The sequence below is a fragment of the Natrix helvetica genome (assembly GCF_964273705.1).
Source record: "Natrix helvetica genome assembly, chromosome: 9".
Classification (NCBI taxonomy): domain Eukaryota; kingdom Metazoa; phylum Chordata; class Lepidosauria; order Squamata; family Natricidae; genus Natrix; species Natrix helvetica.
Window position 1 is genome coordinate 27,149,621 of NC_138560.1, and position 16,157 is coordinate 27,165,777.

Genomic DNA, 16,157 nt, shown 5'->3' on the forward strand with positions numbered 1-16,157 from the left:
CTGTATCTCTCTCTTCTTCAATTCCACTACCAAAAATCCAAAATCCCTTCTAAGCTTTAACATCGCTGGGGGTAATTCTTTAAAGACTCTGATAGCTTTTCCATCTATTTGAAGAGATGAATAAAAAGAATTTTGCAAAATATCATTTCTAAAATTTCTCTCAGGAAAGTATATCACAACATCCCTTGGTAGTTGCCTTTGTGATGCAATACGTGAATTAACTCTGTAAATTTTGTCAATCCTTGCAGAAATCTCAGAAGAATCCTGGATCTTCAATAACATGGCCAAAGCATCAGCACAAGCTTTTCTTAAATCCTCTCTGGGGTTTTCTCTGATACCCCTCAGTCTAACAGCGTACTCCATAGATCTGAATTGCATCATAATAATCTCCTTATCCATCCTCTGCATATTCCCCTCCATTTCAACAAATTTCAAATCTGTTTCCTTCGTTTTAGTTTCCAAATCCAAAGCCAGAAGATCAACTTTCCTGTCCACCTTAAGAACAACTTCTGACAGACCTGTGGCTAAAGTGTGCAGTTTTTTATCAAGCTGATCATGTTTTTTAATGGTATCCTGAACCATTTCTTTAACCTCCTTAATTTCTTTGCGTAAAAAAGCATTTTCTTTCCTTATAAAGTCCTTGAAATCCTGATAATTTATTGTAGCACCTGAGGAAGCCTTTTGTTCCGTTGCCATAATTAATAATTCTTTCAGCCGCCTCTAGCTGTCACCATTCAATTTCCTTAGGTATTCAGCTGTAAATTAATACTTGCAAATGTTTCTTTCTAAGTTGCTCGAAGTTAGAACGTTGACATTTAAGTAGTTCAGATTATGTAAACTGGCTTAAAGATTGTTAATAGTTAGGGTTGTTTCAGCCGTTCCGCCTTTACTGCCCCGGCTATCAGCAAGTAATTAACTTTCGTTTTCTGTAGGTTTTCAGCTATAAATCAACGCCATTTTGAATCCTTTGTTCTAAGCCCACATCTCTCAAACTCAGCAGTAGCGTTCTTTTTAAAGAGGTTTTTTTTCCCCCAATTAAGACTTAAAATACTTGCAAAAGTCTTGCTTCCTTCTTAAGATGTTGAGATGTTAAGGCTGTTCCCCGGCGACTGGCTCTGCTAATTAGCAGAGGTTATCAAAAAGACAGGAGAATACAACAACTGCGAAGGGGGGCAAACCTCGTCGCACTCCAGAGGCTATAAATACACCTGGAGGCTATACGAGGGGCTCAACCCGACAGCTGAATCTCTCCCTTATAAATTCCAAGAATTTAAGAGTGTCCGAGGTGTTAAAGATCGTAAAAAAACACCTCTAACTGTCTCTTGATCTGACAGGCTCAGAGAAAGCCTGCCATTGGCGCCAGGAAAAAACCGGAAGCCCCCCTGACAGTCTTGTCGCGTCTCCTCCTGCATTCCTCCAGATGCAATTAAACTGGAAACAGCATTCCATTGCCTTTGAAGTTCCGCACTCAGCTTCTTATCACCAAAAGCTTCTCATTAATTCTTCGCTGATATTTACGCTGTCCCGGTCAGCGTTGGGAATGCCGAGACCCCCATCACCAGCCCCCCCCCCGCGAGGGGGGGTGCTAGTGAATTATTTTGAGAGAGAGTTGGAATAATGTTAGGGTTCTAAATACCATGCAGAAATAAATCATTGTCCAAGGCAAAACATCCTTAAAGGTGCAATTTATTCCGCAGGCATGTTAGTACGGCTATGGAAATTCCAACTCTGGGAGTACATCCTCTGGGTTCACCCAGTTGAAAGTTCATGATCTCTCCCCACACCCACAAATCCATCACATGTTCCAATCATCATCTTCCATGCTGGCATGTACACCCATCTTCTTCCGGCCAGGTGTCGAGATGCGAAGACAAAAGATGACCTTGGCAAAAGAATGTCAACAATCCATTCTACAATCCTACTCCTTTCTATTCCCCCCTCCCAACTACTACACTATTGAAACAGCATAGAGAATTATTAAAAAGTGTGGCAGGCCAAAGATCCTAAAAAAGAATATAATTACAGGCCTGACACTAACAGCCCAACCCATCCAGAACCTGCAGCAACCACAGCAGACACTAAACCTCCGGGAATCCAACGAGTCCCAAAGATCCATTGGGATCTGGCGGAGGTGTTCAGTGAGGAAGACGGAAACTACCTTCCACCTCACTGCGCCACAGATTGTGCAATAGAGTTCAAACCTGGGGTAACCTTACCAAAGCCCAAAATGTACTCTATGACGCCTAAAGAGATGATACAATTGAGGAAGTACATCGACACCAATTTGAAAAGAGGGTTTATTGAACCAGCAAAATCAAAAGTAGCGGCCCCAGTGCTCTTCAGAGAAAAGAAAGATGGGGGGGGGGGTTCGCCTCTGTGTGGACTTACAAGCTTTGAATGCGGTATGCGAAAAGAATACCTATCCCCTCCCTCTCATGAAAGATATGTTGAACCACTTGGCTAAGGGCAAGATATTTACCAAGCTGGACTTGAGAGAGGCGTATTACCGTATACGAATCCGGAAAGGGGATGAGTGGAAGACCGCTTTTAATACTCCCTTAGGCAGCTTCCAATATAAAGTCATGCCTTTCGGACTACAAGGAGCACACGCAGTATTCATGCAGTACATAAATGAAGTGCTACACGACCACCTGTACCGCGGAGTACTTGTTTATTTAGATGACATCTTGATCTTCTCTGAGACCATGGAAGAACATGTGAAACTGGTACGGCAAGTCCTGAAAAAACTTCTAGCTGCCAAACTTTATGCAAAATTGTCAAAGTGTGAATTCCACAAGACCTCGCTAGATTACCTGGGATATTGTATCTCCAATGAAGGAGTAGAAATGGACCCAGGAAAAGTGAAAGCGGTGTTAGATTGGAAACCTCCAAGCACTCGCAAACAATTGCAAAGCTTCCTTGGATTTGCAAACTTTTATAGGCAGTGTTAGGGTTCTAAATACCATGCAGAAATAAATCATTGTCCAAGGCAAAACATCCTTTAAGGTGCAATTTATTCCGCAGGCATGTTAGCACGGCTATGGAAAATTTCAACTCTGAATTACATCCTGTAAGTTCACCCAGTTGAAAGTTCATGATCTCTCCCCACACCCACAAATCCATCACATGTTCCAATCATCATCTTCCACGCTGGCATGTACACCCATCTTCTTCCGGCCAGGTGTCGAGATGCGAAGACAAAAGATGACCTTGGCTTCTACAAAATAATGTCAACAATCCATTCTACAATCCTACTCCTTTCTATTCCCCCCTCCCAACTACTACACTATTGAAACAGCATAGAGAATTATTAAAAAGTGTGGCAGGCCAAAGATCCTAAAAAGAATATAATTACAGGCCTGACAGGCGGCCTCTCCTCAAAAGAAAAACATTTTCTGCAAAGAGAATAAAAGTTAATATAACAAAATTAACCACTTCTTCACCACCCAGGGGAACCCCTTGACTTCTCGGGAAACTTCCCATTGACTTGCTTTCCTAACTTCTCCACTTTTAGGTTCCCACTGTTCACCCAATTAGCTTCAGACCAAGGGTAACCCTTCCAATGCACTAAGTACTGTAAGCAACCCCTATTCAGCCTGAAATCTACAATTTTTTCCACCTCAGATTGTGTTTCCCCTTCCATCACTACAGGAGGAGATTGAGCTTGGGTGGATGCTCTTCTGTTAGACCCAATTACTGGTTTCAACAAGCTACAATGAAATTCTGGGTCAATTTCCCCTAGACTTCTGGGTAGACTGAGTTGAACTGTAACTGAGTTAACTATCTTCACTATTGGGAATGGACCTAGAAATTTTGGACCCAATTCCTTGCTAAGCATTTCTAATCTTATGTATTTGGTAGATACAAAAACATCGTCCCCCACACGGTAGGGGTTTAGGAGTGAGCGACGTTGATCATCTTGCTTCTGGTAGGCTTCTGCCGCAACTGCTAGAGCCTTCTTCGTCTTCTCCCATCCTTTCTTTAGCATGTCCATCCATTCACTCAAAGACATGAAAGAAGGAGATTCTCTAGGCAACTCAGGCATGGCAACAACTTCCATGCCACTGGTAATCTGGAAACCCGCTAATCCTCTGCTGCTGTGGACTGCATCGTTGTACGCCACTTCGGCAAAGGGTAGCAAGTCCGACCAGTTGTCGTGCTGATAGTCCACAAAACACCTGATGTATTGTTCCACCACCGCCTTGGCTCCCTCTGCTGCGCCGTTCATGCTGGGATGAACCTCTGAGCTCAGTTCTTGTGTGGACCCAATAGATCTCAGGACCTCTCTCCAGAACTTGGCTGTGAACTGGACTCTGCGGTCTGAAATGATCCTCTTGGGTACTCCATGCAGGCGATAAATGTGTTTCACAAACATTTTCACTAATTCGTTTGCGGATGGCAATCCTGAGCAAGCAATGAAGTGTGCCTGCTTAGAAAACAAATCAATAACAGTCCACATTACTTTATGCCCACTGCTGTCTGGGAGTTCCAGGATGAAGTCCATTGCGACCCCTTCCCATGGCCGTTTCGGGCTCTCTGCTGCAGGTGCTGTAGGTTCTGGGCTCTTGGATCCAATCATCCACGGCTGGCCTTGTTCCTCCTCCGAGGCCTCCCCCTTGGTAGGACTCTTCGTCACCTGAAGTTGGGGGTCCTCTTCCAGAGGTCGGTTGGGCATTTCCCCCTCCGAGGCCTCCCCCTTGGTAGGACTCTTTGTCACCTTAAGTTGGGGATCCTCTTCCGGAGATTGTTTGCCCTTTTCCTCTTTCAAGGCCTCCCTCTTGGTAGGATACTTCGTCACTTTAAGTTGGGGATCCTCTTCCAGAGGTTGTTGGCCCAGATGACTTTTCTGTGCAGGCATCTGGGGCCCTCTCTTAACCACCGTGGCAATTGATACACACGTTTGTTCTTCGGCAATTCCCTCCTCCGAGGCCTCCCCCTTGGTAGGACTCTTTGTCACCTTAAGCTGGGGATCCTCTTCCAGAGGTCGTTTGCCCAGATGACTTTTCTGTGGTGGCATCTGGGGCCCTCTCTTTACCACCATGGCGACTGGTACACACATTTGTTCTTCGGCAATTCCCTCCTCCGAGGCCTCCCCCTTGGTAGGACTCTTCGCCACCTGAAGTTGGGGATCCTCTTCCAGAGGTCGTTTAGGCTTTTCCCCCTCCGAGGCCTCCCCCTTAGTTGGACTCTTTGTCACCTTAAGTTGGGGATCCTCCTCCAGAGATTGTCTGCCCTTTTCCTCTTCCGTGGCCTCCCCCTTGGTAGGACACTTCCTCACCTTAAGTTGGGGATCCTCTTCCAGAGGTTGTTGGCCCAGATGACTCTTCTGTGGTGGCATCTGGGACCCTCTCTTTGCCGCCGTGGTGGTTGGTGCGCACGTTTGTGGCATTGGGGCTGGAGCCAAACACTCTGACGCTCTGTGGCCAAGTTGACAACAATGGTGGCATTTAATTGGGCCCCACGAGGAATGGAACCTAGTTACATCTCTAAACTCAGGAACCGTTTCATCACACTGCCTTGCTCTCCAACTTGCAGCTGCCCCCTTGGTAAACCCTTCTTCCATGGTGGAGATTGCTTCTCTGTAGGAAGGGGGAGTAAGAACCTTTTGGGGCATTGCAGATGCACCTTGTTCCGCTTCCCATCTTGCAGGCCTGGCTTTGGTAATCCCTTCTTCCATGTTGGTGATTGCTCCTCTGTAGGAAGGTGGGGTAAGAACCACTTGGGGCCTTGCAGGCGCACATTTTCCCGCCATCCACAATGCAGGCCTCTGTTTGGTAATCCCTTCTTCCATGGAGATTTCTTCTCTGTAGGAAGGTCTGGTAAGAACCTTTTTGGCCTTGCAGGGGAGACTGGAACCGGTGGGGAGGTCAATCCCTCGGTTGGCCACTGCCCAGCTTTCTGCCATGGTGCCATCTGCTGAGGGAGGGCAGGTGCCCGCTGGCATCCCTCCCATCCATGACCTGGGGTTAAGACCCATCCCGGGGTTGCCTGCTTCACAGGTTGCAGCTCAACCAATGATGGCTGGCTAGGGGGTTTTACGTGCCAAGGACCCTCCTGCTGGTTTGGAGGAGTTATGGGCCAAGTAGGTGCCCTCTGCTGGCTTGGAGCATTTCCCCATGCTGATGGCAAAGGAGTTTGTAAGTAGCATCTCTTCCATCCAAGTCCTGGGAGGAAAGCCCAATTTACTGCCCAATTTGCTTCATTTACTGGTTGCAGCCCCATTTGTGGTGGCTTGCAAGTGACAGATGCTGGAAAAATTCCTTCTTCCTGCCTCCTTTGAAATTCCCATTTTGAAAGGGAATCCTTCTCCCAGCTAATTGCAGGGTGACAAGCCATTTCATTTATTGCCGTCTGGAAGGAGCCCAAACCTCTGTTCTAGGTTTTTTTTTTCCCAAGCCTTGTTTCCAAGCTGGGGGGAAGGCGGGGGAGCATGCACTCACAATTTGCTGAAGAAATATTTCTGCGACCTTCCTTCGTCTTGTCGTGTCTCCTCCTGCATTCCTCCTGATGCAATTAAACTGGAAGCAGCATTCCATTGCCTTTGAAGTTCCGCACTCAGCTTCTTATCATCAAAAGCTTCTCATTTATTCTTCGCTGATATTTACGCTGTCCCGGTCAGCATTGGGAATGCCGAGACCCCATCACCAGATCTTCCATCACCAGCCCTTCCCCCTTGATAGGGGGAGGGAGCTAGTGAATTATTTTAAAGTAGAGAGTTGAAATAATGTTAGGGTTCTAAATACCATGCAGAAATAAATCATTGTCCAAGGCAAAACATCCTTTAAGGTGCAATTTATTCCGCAGGCATGTTAGCACGGCTATGGAAAATTTCAACTCTGAATTACATCCTGTAAGTTCACCCAGTTGAAAGTTCATGATCTCTCCCCACACCCACAAATCCATCACATGTTCCAATCATCATCTTCCACGCTGGCATGTACACCCATCTTCTTCCGGCCAGGTGTCGAGATGCGAAGACAAAAGATGACCTTGGCTTCTACAAAAGAATGTCAACAATCCATTCTACAATCCTACTCCTTTCTATTCCCCCCTCCCAACTACTACACTATTGAAACAGCATAGAGAATTATTAAAAAGTGTGGCAGGCCAAAGATCCTAAAAAGAATATAATTACAGGCCTGACAGGCAGTTTATTCCAACCTTTGCTGAAATTGCCCTACCATTGACTGACCTATTAAGAACGGGGCCTTCCCCTACTAAACCAAAAGCAAACCAACCATTAAAATGGACAATCGACTGTCAAAAGGCTTTTGAGAAATTAAAACGGCTCTTTGCCCAAGAACCCATATTGCAACACCCCGATCCAGAGCGACCTTTCATAATCCAAACGGATGCCAGTGATGTCGCGATAGCCGTGGTGCTACTACAAAAGAATAAAGAAGGCCACCTCTTACCATGCGCTTACATCTCCAAGAAACTCACCACTACGGAAAGAAGGTGGCCCATTTGGGAGAAGGAGGCATTCGCGATCAGGTGGAGCATGCTCACCTGGAGACATCTCCTGGAAGGGGGGGGGATATACCGTTCGAGGTATGGACTTATCATAAAAACCTCGAAACTCTCCTTGCCCATCGAAAGTTATCCCCCAAACAGGTCCGTTGGGCCCAATATTTCCAAAGGTTTAAATTTGAAATTAAACACATCCCCGCAGGGAAGAACTTGTCAGCAGATGCACTGTCGAGAAAACCCCAGTTTGACAGTAAGAAGGAAGAAATTTTCCACCCCATCATATCTCCTTCTCACCAAAAGGCAGCTCAAGTCACCAGTCGAAGCCAAGATAAACTGAGAACCGAACTGAAAGCAGCCCTCCAGACAGACCCATGGTTCAACAACAAGAAGGACATCCTAACGATTAATGATGGCGTAGCCTGAAAGGGATCCAAACTGTACGTCCCTGCAGAGATGAGATTGCAAGTGCTACGGTGGAGTCATGATGCGAAACTAGGAGGTCATTTCGGATTCCTGAAAACTCTCCACCTCGCTAGCCGTCAATTTTGGTGCTGAAGGAGGCCCTGTCCTCCTGCCTCTGTGTCTTTTACTCCTAGCAGAGTGTTAAAGGCCCTTCTAAAACCTGTAACATTCATTCTGCAAGACAGAAGGCGCAAGGAACAGATTTCCATTGCATGAAATCCAAATAAACATTTCTTAATGCTAAGAACTGACACTTTAAGCCTGTCTTTGGCTTTCCTGCAAATATAGTAAATATTTCTGAATGTCTTTATCTGGATGAAGTTCTTCTTTAGAAGATAATTGGGCAGAAACAAATATTTTAGAGTTACAAGAGCTGGGAAAGAAAAAACAACTTACTTTGTGTGTTGACATAATATTTACTTCTGCATCTCATTGGGAACCAAGGACCCAGAGTATGGAGGAAGAATGGAGAGGCACACACTGCAAGATGCTTGAAGTCCAGTGTGAAGTTTCCACAGTCTGTGTTGCTTTAGGGAGCCATGTCATCTGCTGGGTCCACTCTGCTTCATTAAGTCCAGGGTCAACGCAGCCGTCTACCAGGAGATTTTGGAGCACTTCATGCTTCCTTCCAGAGACGAGCTTTATGGGGATGCTGACTTCATTTTCCAGCTGCCCACACTGCCAAAAGCACCAAAACCTGGTTCAATGACCGTGGGATTACTGTGCTTGATTGGCCAGCAAAATCTCCTGACCTGAACCCCATAAAGAATCTATGGGGCATTGCCAAGAGAAAGATGAGAGACATGAGACCGAACAATGCAGAAGAGCTGAAGGCTGCTATTGAAGCATCCTGGTCTTCCATAACATCTCAGCAGTGCCACAGGCTGATAGCTTCCATGCCATTAGGCAGTAATTGCTGCAAAAGGGGCCCAAACCAAGTACTGAGTATATATGCATGCTTATACTTTTCAGAGGTCCGATATTGTTCTATGTACAATCCTTGTTTTATTGATTGCATGTAATATTCTAATTTTCTGAAATGGTGGATTTGGGATTTTCATGAGCTGTAAGCCATAATCATCACAATCATAACAAATCACGGCTTGAACTATCTTGCTTTGCATGTAATGAGTCTATCTCATATCTTAGTTTCACCTTTTAGGTTGCATTACTGAAATAAATGAACTTTTGCATGATATTCTAATTTTTCGAGTGTCACCTGTATGTTGAATTCCCAAATCACATGATCAATCTCCCCCAAAGTTCAACCCCTGCTATAATCCCATCTCTGTTAGTGAGAATTAAGTCCAGTATAGATGGACTTAATGGTTCCCTTCTCTACCTGTTGGGAGACAAAGTTATCTGGCGGGTTCATCAGGAACTTGTTTGATATTCCATTGGTATAGTTTGTTTCCCAATTGATATCAATGTAATTAAAATCCCCCATTACTCTTGTAGTGTACTCTTCAAATTTTGACCTGACCATTCAACAACAAAGTTACAATGGTCTTCAAAAAGTGACTTACCACCTATCTTTGCAGTTACAACTGTTGCACTCCCATTGTGCACATGATCACTCACATTTATGATGATTGCAATTTACAACCTTCCCAACCAACGTCTGACAAGCAAAGTCAAATGGAAAAATCTAGATTTGCTTAATAGGATCTGGTCACATGATGACTCACTTAATGATTGCATCACTTAGCAACTAAAAGTCTGATCCCAATTGTGGTTGTTAATCAAGGACTACCCGTACATGCCTCATTAGACAGACTTATCTGCCAAGACCTTGAACTGGCTGAGCATTGAGTAAGGAGCATTTGACTCCAATAAACCTCATCAAAGGGAAAAACTGGGAGCATTAAGAAGCTCAAAGATAAAACTAATCATGTTGAAAGAGAAACCACACGGTTGTGAATGGCAAAGCTTTGTCCTAGCTGAGGTCCTTCCTTATCCCTAAACTCAAATATGTTCAACTTTCAGTTTTAGAAACACTATAAATTTTATGGTTGACAGAGCTAATTTTGTATAATGATTAAGGCACCAAGGTGGAAAACGGGAAACCATGAGGTCCACTCCTACCTTAGGCACAAAGCCTGCTGGGTGTTTTTGAGCCAGTCACTATCTCTCAGCCCTAAAAAGAAGGAATCAGTGACATCAATCACTTCAAAAAATATTACCCAAAAAACTGCAACTCTCTTTTTCAGAGAGTTGACATGATTCAAGACAGACTTGGACATGGTACATCACTGCTTTTTCTGGAAGATGCATCTTTTATTTTCCTCTAACTCAAAAGAGTTTGGACTCTGCAGGAAATCCTAAGCTGGAAAGTTTCCCCAGCCTTCCCTTCTTCCGCCAGATCTGTCTGTCTAATTTATTTGCTGCCCATCTTACCCCAAGGTAGCTGTAGGCAGCTTACAATATTAAATTCTATTTTACACTGTTTTTTTTACTAGTATGTTATTGCTAGTTAGAGTCCAAAAACTACAAACATATACTTAGTCTGGCTTCTTTCCTTCCAAGAAAAGATTGTCGGTTACATTCAATGTCAACTGTGCTTTCAATAAAATAAAATCAGCATCTGTTCCATTTCAGGCAGCAGTTCAGCAGAAAAAAAGGTTAGAAGAGGGACAAAGAATGGCTATTAATGGAAACTGTACTTAAGACTTCAGGAACTGCTGCCTTCACTTCCATTTTAGATGTTATTTTCAGAGCATATGGACTAGTGTGTACTTGCATCTATTTATAACCAACAATCCTGGGGGATAAAGACATGGCAAAAACCCATTGTCTAGTTAAGACGAATTTATTTTCTCTGCAATAATTGTTATGAGGTCTAAGAAAACTATTCTAATTCAGCAGCTTAAATTTGTCTTTCACAAGCCATTCAAGGTTAACAGTCAATCGCAACTTTAAAGTCTTTTTGAACTGTCCACATTATCTTGGCAGAAAATCTGCCACTGACTCCCCCACACCCCGTGTTTTTCTGATTTTCCACACTACTTTATTGCCTTGGGATTTTTGGTGGTCTCCTATCCATGCAATAATTGTGTTCAACCCTAACTAGATATAGAAAAATATGCCACATATATTGCATACAGTTTTCATTTAATGATATTGGTCCTACTGATATGAGAAGGGTCAACAGATAGCCACACCCATTTATTTAGTCCTATATTCAACCCTCTACATTCAACCCTCCTACATTATTCAATGTGTTCAACTCAAAGATTCATATCCAAATGTTCAAATGATCCCTTGCAGGATCCGTTTTCAGTTCACATAAGCTTGCTTCTTTAGACAGAGTAGGAAAAGTTATTTGTGACAAACCAGATGGCAGAAATGCTTCAGGAAATCAGAAATAGCTGCACTTTTATGTCTTAAAGGAAGTCCTCAGTCCTCAAAGTCACAGATTGCACAATTTCTGAAGCTGCAACAGCATCAAGGATGCTAAGGCAGAGTCTCTTTGAAATCATAATGGTCACATAAACATTTTGTTTTCTTGGCTGGGAAAAGCCTGACAGCACGTCAGTGTCCCCAAGGTTCAATATTTCAGTCTCCAGACACCACAGCTCTCAATCCGTATTTGGATGCCAAGACTTCAACAGTTTGAATAAGTGCACTGGGGGAAAAAATGAAGAGATAATTAGAAAATAGAGCCAGGGAAAGAGGGGGATTCCTGCTGTAATATTCTGGAATGCAATGAGAAAAATCACAGTACAGTACAATAACTTGGGTTTCCCCAGTCCACAAGGCATGTGCAGAAATGAGAAGCCACCTTAAGTGCATCTATTTTGAACCAATTCTTTTGGACCACAAAAATGCTTCCCCTTCATAAGAAGCAAGAGCAACTCACACAAGCTACTTAACAAACCTAAAATCATGTGTTGCTTACCATCCTGGTCGAATAACCCTGTATTTTCCAGAGATGGAGAGGTCAACCACAGTTGAGCCTAGCCGACACTCAGGACTAAGGGCATCCCCAATTGGACCCCCATCGATGACCAGTGAAAGATGAGGCCAAAGCTCCTGGAATTCCTGAAGAAAAGATACATAAGAAATTAGTTCCTAGAACCTGCTTAGTAAACGTCACAGGAAATATTTGGGGGGGGGGGGGGAGGCACCCAATAGTATGGGAAAGGCAGGCAGGATTCTGGTCTAAGCAAAAGGCTGAAACTGTGCCTGTCCAATCCAAAAACAGAGAATGTCTGCTAAACATCCCCATTTATTGAGATGTGCAATGGATGGGCACTTCTCCTCTGGAACAACTCCTGGTCTCAAGCAAGTGAAAAAAGCCATGGCTCTTTTGGAAGTCCTTTGGGACTTGAATGTTGTAGAGCTCCCAATGCCAAGAATACTGTATTAATGATTGCTATACACTGTGATTATTGCATTGACAGTTGCTCTTGTTTGCATTACATCAATCAATGACCAAGAAGGTACAGAGCAACGATTCAAGCCTGGCTGAGTTCCAGACCACATCAAGGAAACTTCTCACAAGCAAGCGCTTCAAGCTGTGGGCCTAAAGGCCCAGGAGGAGCTCCAAACATGCGGTGGGACCAGGGCCACAGCCATTCTTACCGTGACGGTAAGACTGCTCGCTCCCTCGCTGACGTTCGCGCTGGTTAAAGCCAAAGGACCGTCACAGGCCCTGGCCACCTCCCTGACGAAGTGGTGATTGGGGATCCGGACGCCCACCAGCTGCAGGAAGGGAAAAGAAAGGCGCGCCGCTAAAGGGAGGCGCCTGGACGATCCCGGGGTGGGGGAGGGCAACCGCCCAGCCCCAGGAGCGCCCGCCCGCCGCTCACCGGCGTGAAGGGGTTCAGATCCGCGTTGAGGGCGTCCGAGCGCGGCAGCACCAACGTCACGGGGCCGGGCAGGAGATCACGCAGCAGCTCTTCGGGCACCGGGACGCGGCAGTACCTGTGGGCGAAGAGGGCTCAGCGGCTGGGGCGCCCGCCGCTCCCCGCCGCCCCCGGCCCGCGTACCTGTGCACCTGCTCGACGTCGCCCAGGCAGATGGCCAAGGGCTTACCAGCGGGGCGCCCCTTCAGCCGGTACAGGGCCTCGACGGCCGCGGAGTTTTGCGCCAAGCAGGCCACGCCGTAGACCGTGTCGGTGGGCACCGCCACTAGCCCGCCCTCGCGTAGAGCCGCCGCCGCAGCCCACGCCGCCTGGCCCGCACCCTCAGCCAGGCACACGCGCCGCTCGGCACCCGAGCAGACGGGGAGCGGCCGCCCGCACATCCCCGGGCCCGCCCGCATGACCCACAAGCCCCACCGCCCCAAGCACGCTGGCATCCGCGGCTCTTCCGGCGCCGGTTACCTCACTTCCGGCGCCGCCGCCGCCGCCACCGAGAGGCAGGACCAGAGCGGCGCCTCGGTATCCTCCCCCGTCCCGGAAGAGGTGGCTGCCCTAGGCGGAGACAGGCGCTGTGGCGTTCCGCTTTTCAGGCTGGTTCTCGACTTCTTTCCTATCTTTCTGCGGGGACAGCAGGGAGTTCACCTGCTTTGCCTTTTGGATAATGCTCGCCGGCTTCGATGCCTCTCAAGAAACTCACAGTCCTTCCGTTTTACTCCTGTGAGGATAATCACAACGCTGGACGATTGAAGAACGCCCGAAAGACAGTCGGTGTTCGTCGGTTATACAAAAGCCTCTCATTGTGTCAAGCTATGGAAACCTCAGGGCCCGCCTTTGCTCTGATGAGAAACTGCTATGCAGGTCAGGAAGCCGCAGTACAGACCGAACATAGGTGGAAACAGACTGGCTCCATGTTGACGAAGGAGTGAAACAAGCCCCTGTATTATTCTTTAACCTACATGGAGACTATATGCAGGTTGCCCTCATGAAACGATGGGCCACTTAACAGTTCAGACTTACGATCAACACCCAGCTGCAGTGCTGTTTGCTTTTATGACAAACCAGGAGAATGCTGCAGTGGCCCCCATCTCCCCCCCCCCCCCCAACCTGTCCCGAGGGGCCTGTAGCACTCTGGCTTCCTCCCTGTGCCTTCTGGAAGCAGCCACCATTTTCAGGGCCCTGGCAATTCTTTGCTAAAGTGGTGGCTGCTTTCAGATCAGCTTGCTTGTGGTAAATCTCTCCTGGTTTTTGCCTGGCTTTGCAAAGCTAACCTTTGCCTAAAAGGCAGCTTTAGGATGAGCTTCTCCCCATTGCAATTGTTCAGTCTAGCAGAGTGCCTCGGTGTGGAGAGTCCCTGGGAGGCCTGGCACAATTCCTGACCCATAGTGCAGGCCTCCCCAACTCACACAGCTTGCCACTCAGCAGGGTCTCTTACACTTGAGCCTCCTCCCCCCCCCATCATGCTTTGCTCCACTTATCTTTTCTGAAGATCTTTCCAAAAGCTTGCCCAACTCAGGCCACCTCACACCATTCTGGAGTTGGGCTCCATTCACATATTATGTCAGAAGGGACCCGCTTCCAGAATGGTGCAGAGTGAGGGAGGCCCAAAGCCAGATAGGAAATAGACCCAAGAAACCCAACAGGGCAGGAGAGAGAAGATAGGTGGGTGTGAGGCAGTTGTAGCTTCCCTGCAATTGGTTTTGTCAAGCATACAAATTGTGGCCATGTGATTGTGGGAGTGCTAGAGCAGCCATAAACTTGGGTACAGGTTATAAATCCTTCTGTTCAGCACCATCATACCGTGTTTCCCCCAAAATACGACATGTCCTGAAACTAAGGCCATGCCAGATTTTCGCGGTGGGCAAAAATATAAACCCTCCCCCTAAAATAAGCCCTAGTGAAGGGGTGGGTTTAGCCAGAACAGGGGGCAGCCCTTCCCTTCCCCGGTCACCTCAGGGCTCCTTGGCCCCTTAATCGGATCAGTTGGGCCGCTCCACAAAACAGCTGATTCGCGGGTGCTGCTCAGGCCTCTGCCTACAGCAAACGCCGGTCGCTTTTGCACCCAATTGCTGCTGCAAAAGAAGCCAGAGCCCAAGCAACACAACCCAAATGCCTCATATCCTCCTTGCCTAACGGTGACAGACACAGCTCGCAATTCCATCCACGGAACAGGAAAAGAAGGCGTGGAAATCAATACAGCTGGGACATTGGAAGAAACCATGTGAGGAGATGCTGCTGCCAAAATGCAGGAAATCTCTCCCCCCCCCCCCCCTCAGATCATCCTTTCACAAACGCCGCCTTCAGCCACCTCTTCGTCCTGGTGAAACTCCTCTTTGAAAGGACGATCTGCAGGTTGGGGGGGGGGGGAGATTTCCCGCACTTCGGCAGCAGCGTCTCCTCGCAGGGCTTCTTCCAATGTCCCAAGTATGGATTTTAATGCCTACAGGTGGTCACTTCTCACCTGCATATTCATATTGAAGGCTCGAAATGGAGTGTTTTTGCGAATGGCTTGAAAATGGGGAGGGAGATATTCCTGCCTCTCCCCCTGATCTGAAGGTCAGAATAGGATAGGTAAGAGACGAAATCCCCCCTCCCCATTTTCAAGAGGTTTGAAAAACGCCACATTCCAAGCCTTCACATTATCCAGGATTGAAGGCGTGCGGGAGGGAAGATTTTGTCTTATCCTGTGACCTTCAGAACAGGGGGAAAGGCAGGAATATCCCCCTCCATATTTTCAAACGTTCCATTACGAGCCTTCAGCATATTGCAGGATTGAAGGCTCGGAATGAGGCATTTTTGCGAACGGCTTGAAAATGGAGAGGGGAGATTTTCCTTCCTCTTATCCTGTTCTGAAGCTCAGCACAGACTCAGAATAGGATAAGAGGCAAAATCCCCCCACCCCTTTTCCTGGCAATCGTTCTTTCCTTGGGATTTCAGCGCAGACGCACATCCCCCAAATGCTCTATCCGAAGCCGCCTCTGCATCTGTGCAGAGCTCCCAAGGAAAGGATGGTGTGTGGGTGTGTGAGAGATCCCTCCACTAACCTGCTTTCCTGCTCCATTCTCCACTGCCACGTGCAGGGCAAGAAAAGTAGTTTGTTAGTTTACTTCCAACTTCGCGAGATCTTTTTTTTTTTTTTGCGAGAACTTGGAAGGTATTTTCTGGAATTTTTTTTACCATAGGCACACAGCATACTTTTCTTGTCCTGCATGTGGAACGGAGAATGGAGCTGGAAAGCAAGTTAGTGAAGGGATGTGCCTGCCTTGGAGGGTGTGTGTGTGTTTGTGTGTGTGTGTGTGTTCGTTCGTTCTTCCAGGAACAGCCCCCCCCATCCCGCGAGGCCAGAGCAGCACAGTCAGCTGT

The 16,157-nt window shown here is 46.9% G+C and overlaps 2 protein-coding genes across 3 annotated transcripts in view; one reads left to right on the forward strand and one right to left on the reverse strand.

Moving 5' to 3' along the window:
- LOC309396890 (uncharacterized protein) overlaps nucleotides 1–16,157 on the forward strand; it is a 393,556-nt gene that overhangs the window by 26,379 nt on the left and 351,020 nt on the right. The gene's annotated exons all lie outside the window — the stretch shown is intronic.
- Nucleotides 10,723–13,259, reverse strand: YRDC (yrdC N6-threonylcarbamoyltransferase domain containing). 2 transcript variants are annotated; one of them, XM_081962516.1, is made up of 5 exons: nucleotides 12,924–13,259; nucleotides 12,744–12,858; nucleotides 12,517–12,636; nucleotides 11,810–11,973; nucleotides 10,723–11,557 (listed from the first exon to the last, which is right to left on the reverse strand). In XM_081962516.1, exons 1-4 carry the CDS (start codon nucleotides 13,232–13,234, stop codon nucleotides 11,827–11,829), a joined length of 693 nt encoding a protein of 230 aa, XP_081818642.1. In that variant the 5' UTR covers nucleotides 13,235–13,259; the 3' UTR covers nucleotides 10,723–11,557; nucleotides 11,810–11,826. The 2 variants fall into 2 exon arrangements, with proteins under 2 accessions (XP_081818642.1, XP_081818641.1); XM_081962515.1 differs by having other exon boundaries at nucleotides 11,831–11,973; nucleotides 12,924–13,257.

Bases quoted from the DNA above. Each gene is read 5' to 3' on its own strand.
- YRDC (XM_081962515.1), bottom strand. From the start codon at position 13,234: ATGCCAGCGTGCTTGGGGCGGTGGGGCTTGTGGGTCATGCGGGCGGGC. The intron at 12,637-12,743 runs GTGAGCGGCGGG...CCCTTCCTGCAG, and splicing joins ATCTGAACCCCTTCACGCCG to CTGGTGGGCGTCCGGATCCC. The intron at 11,558-11,830 runs GTAAGCAACACA...TTTTTCCCCCAG, and splicing joins AGGGTTATTCGACCAGGATG to TGCACTTATTCAAACTGTTG.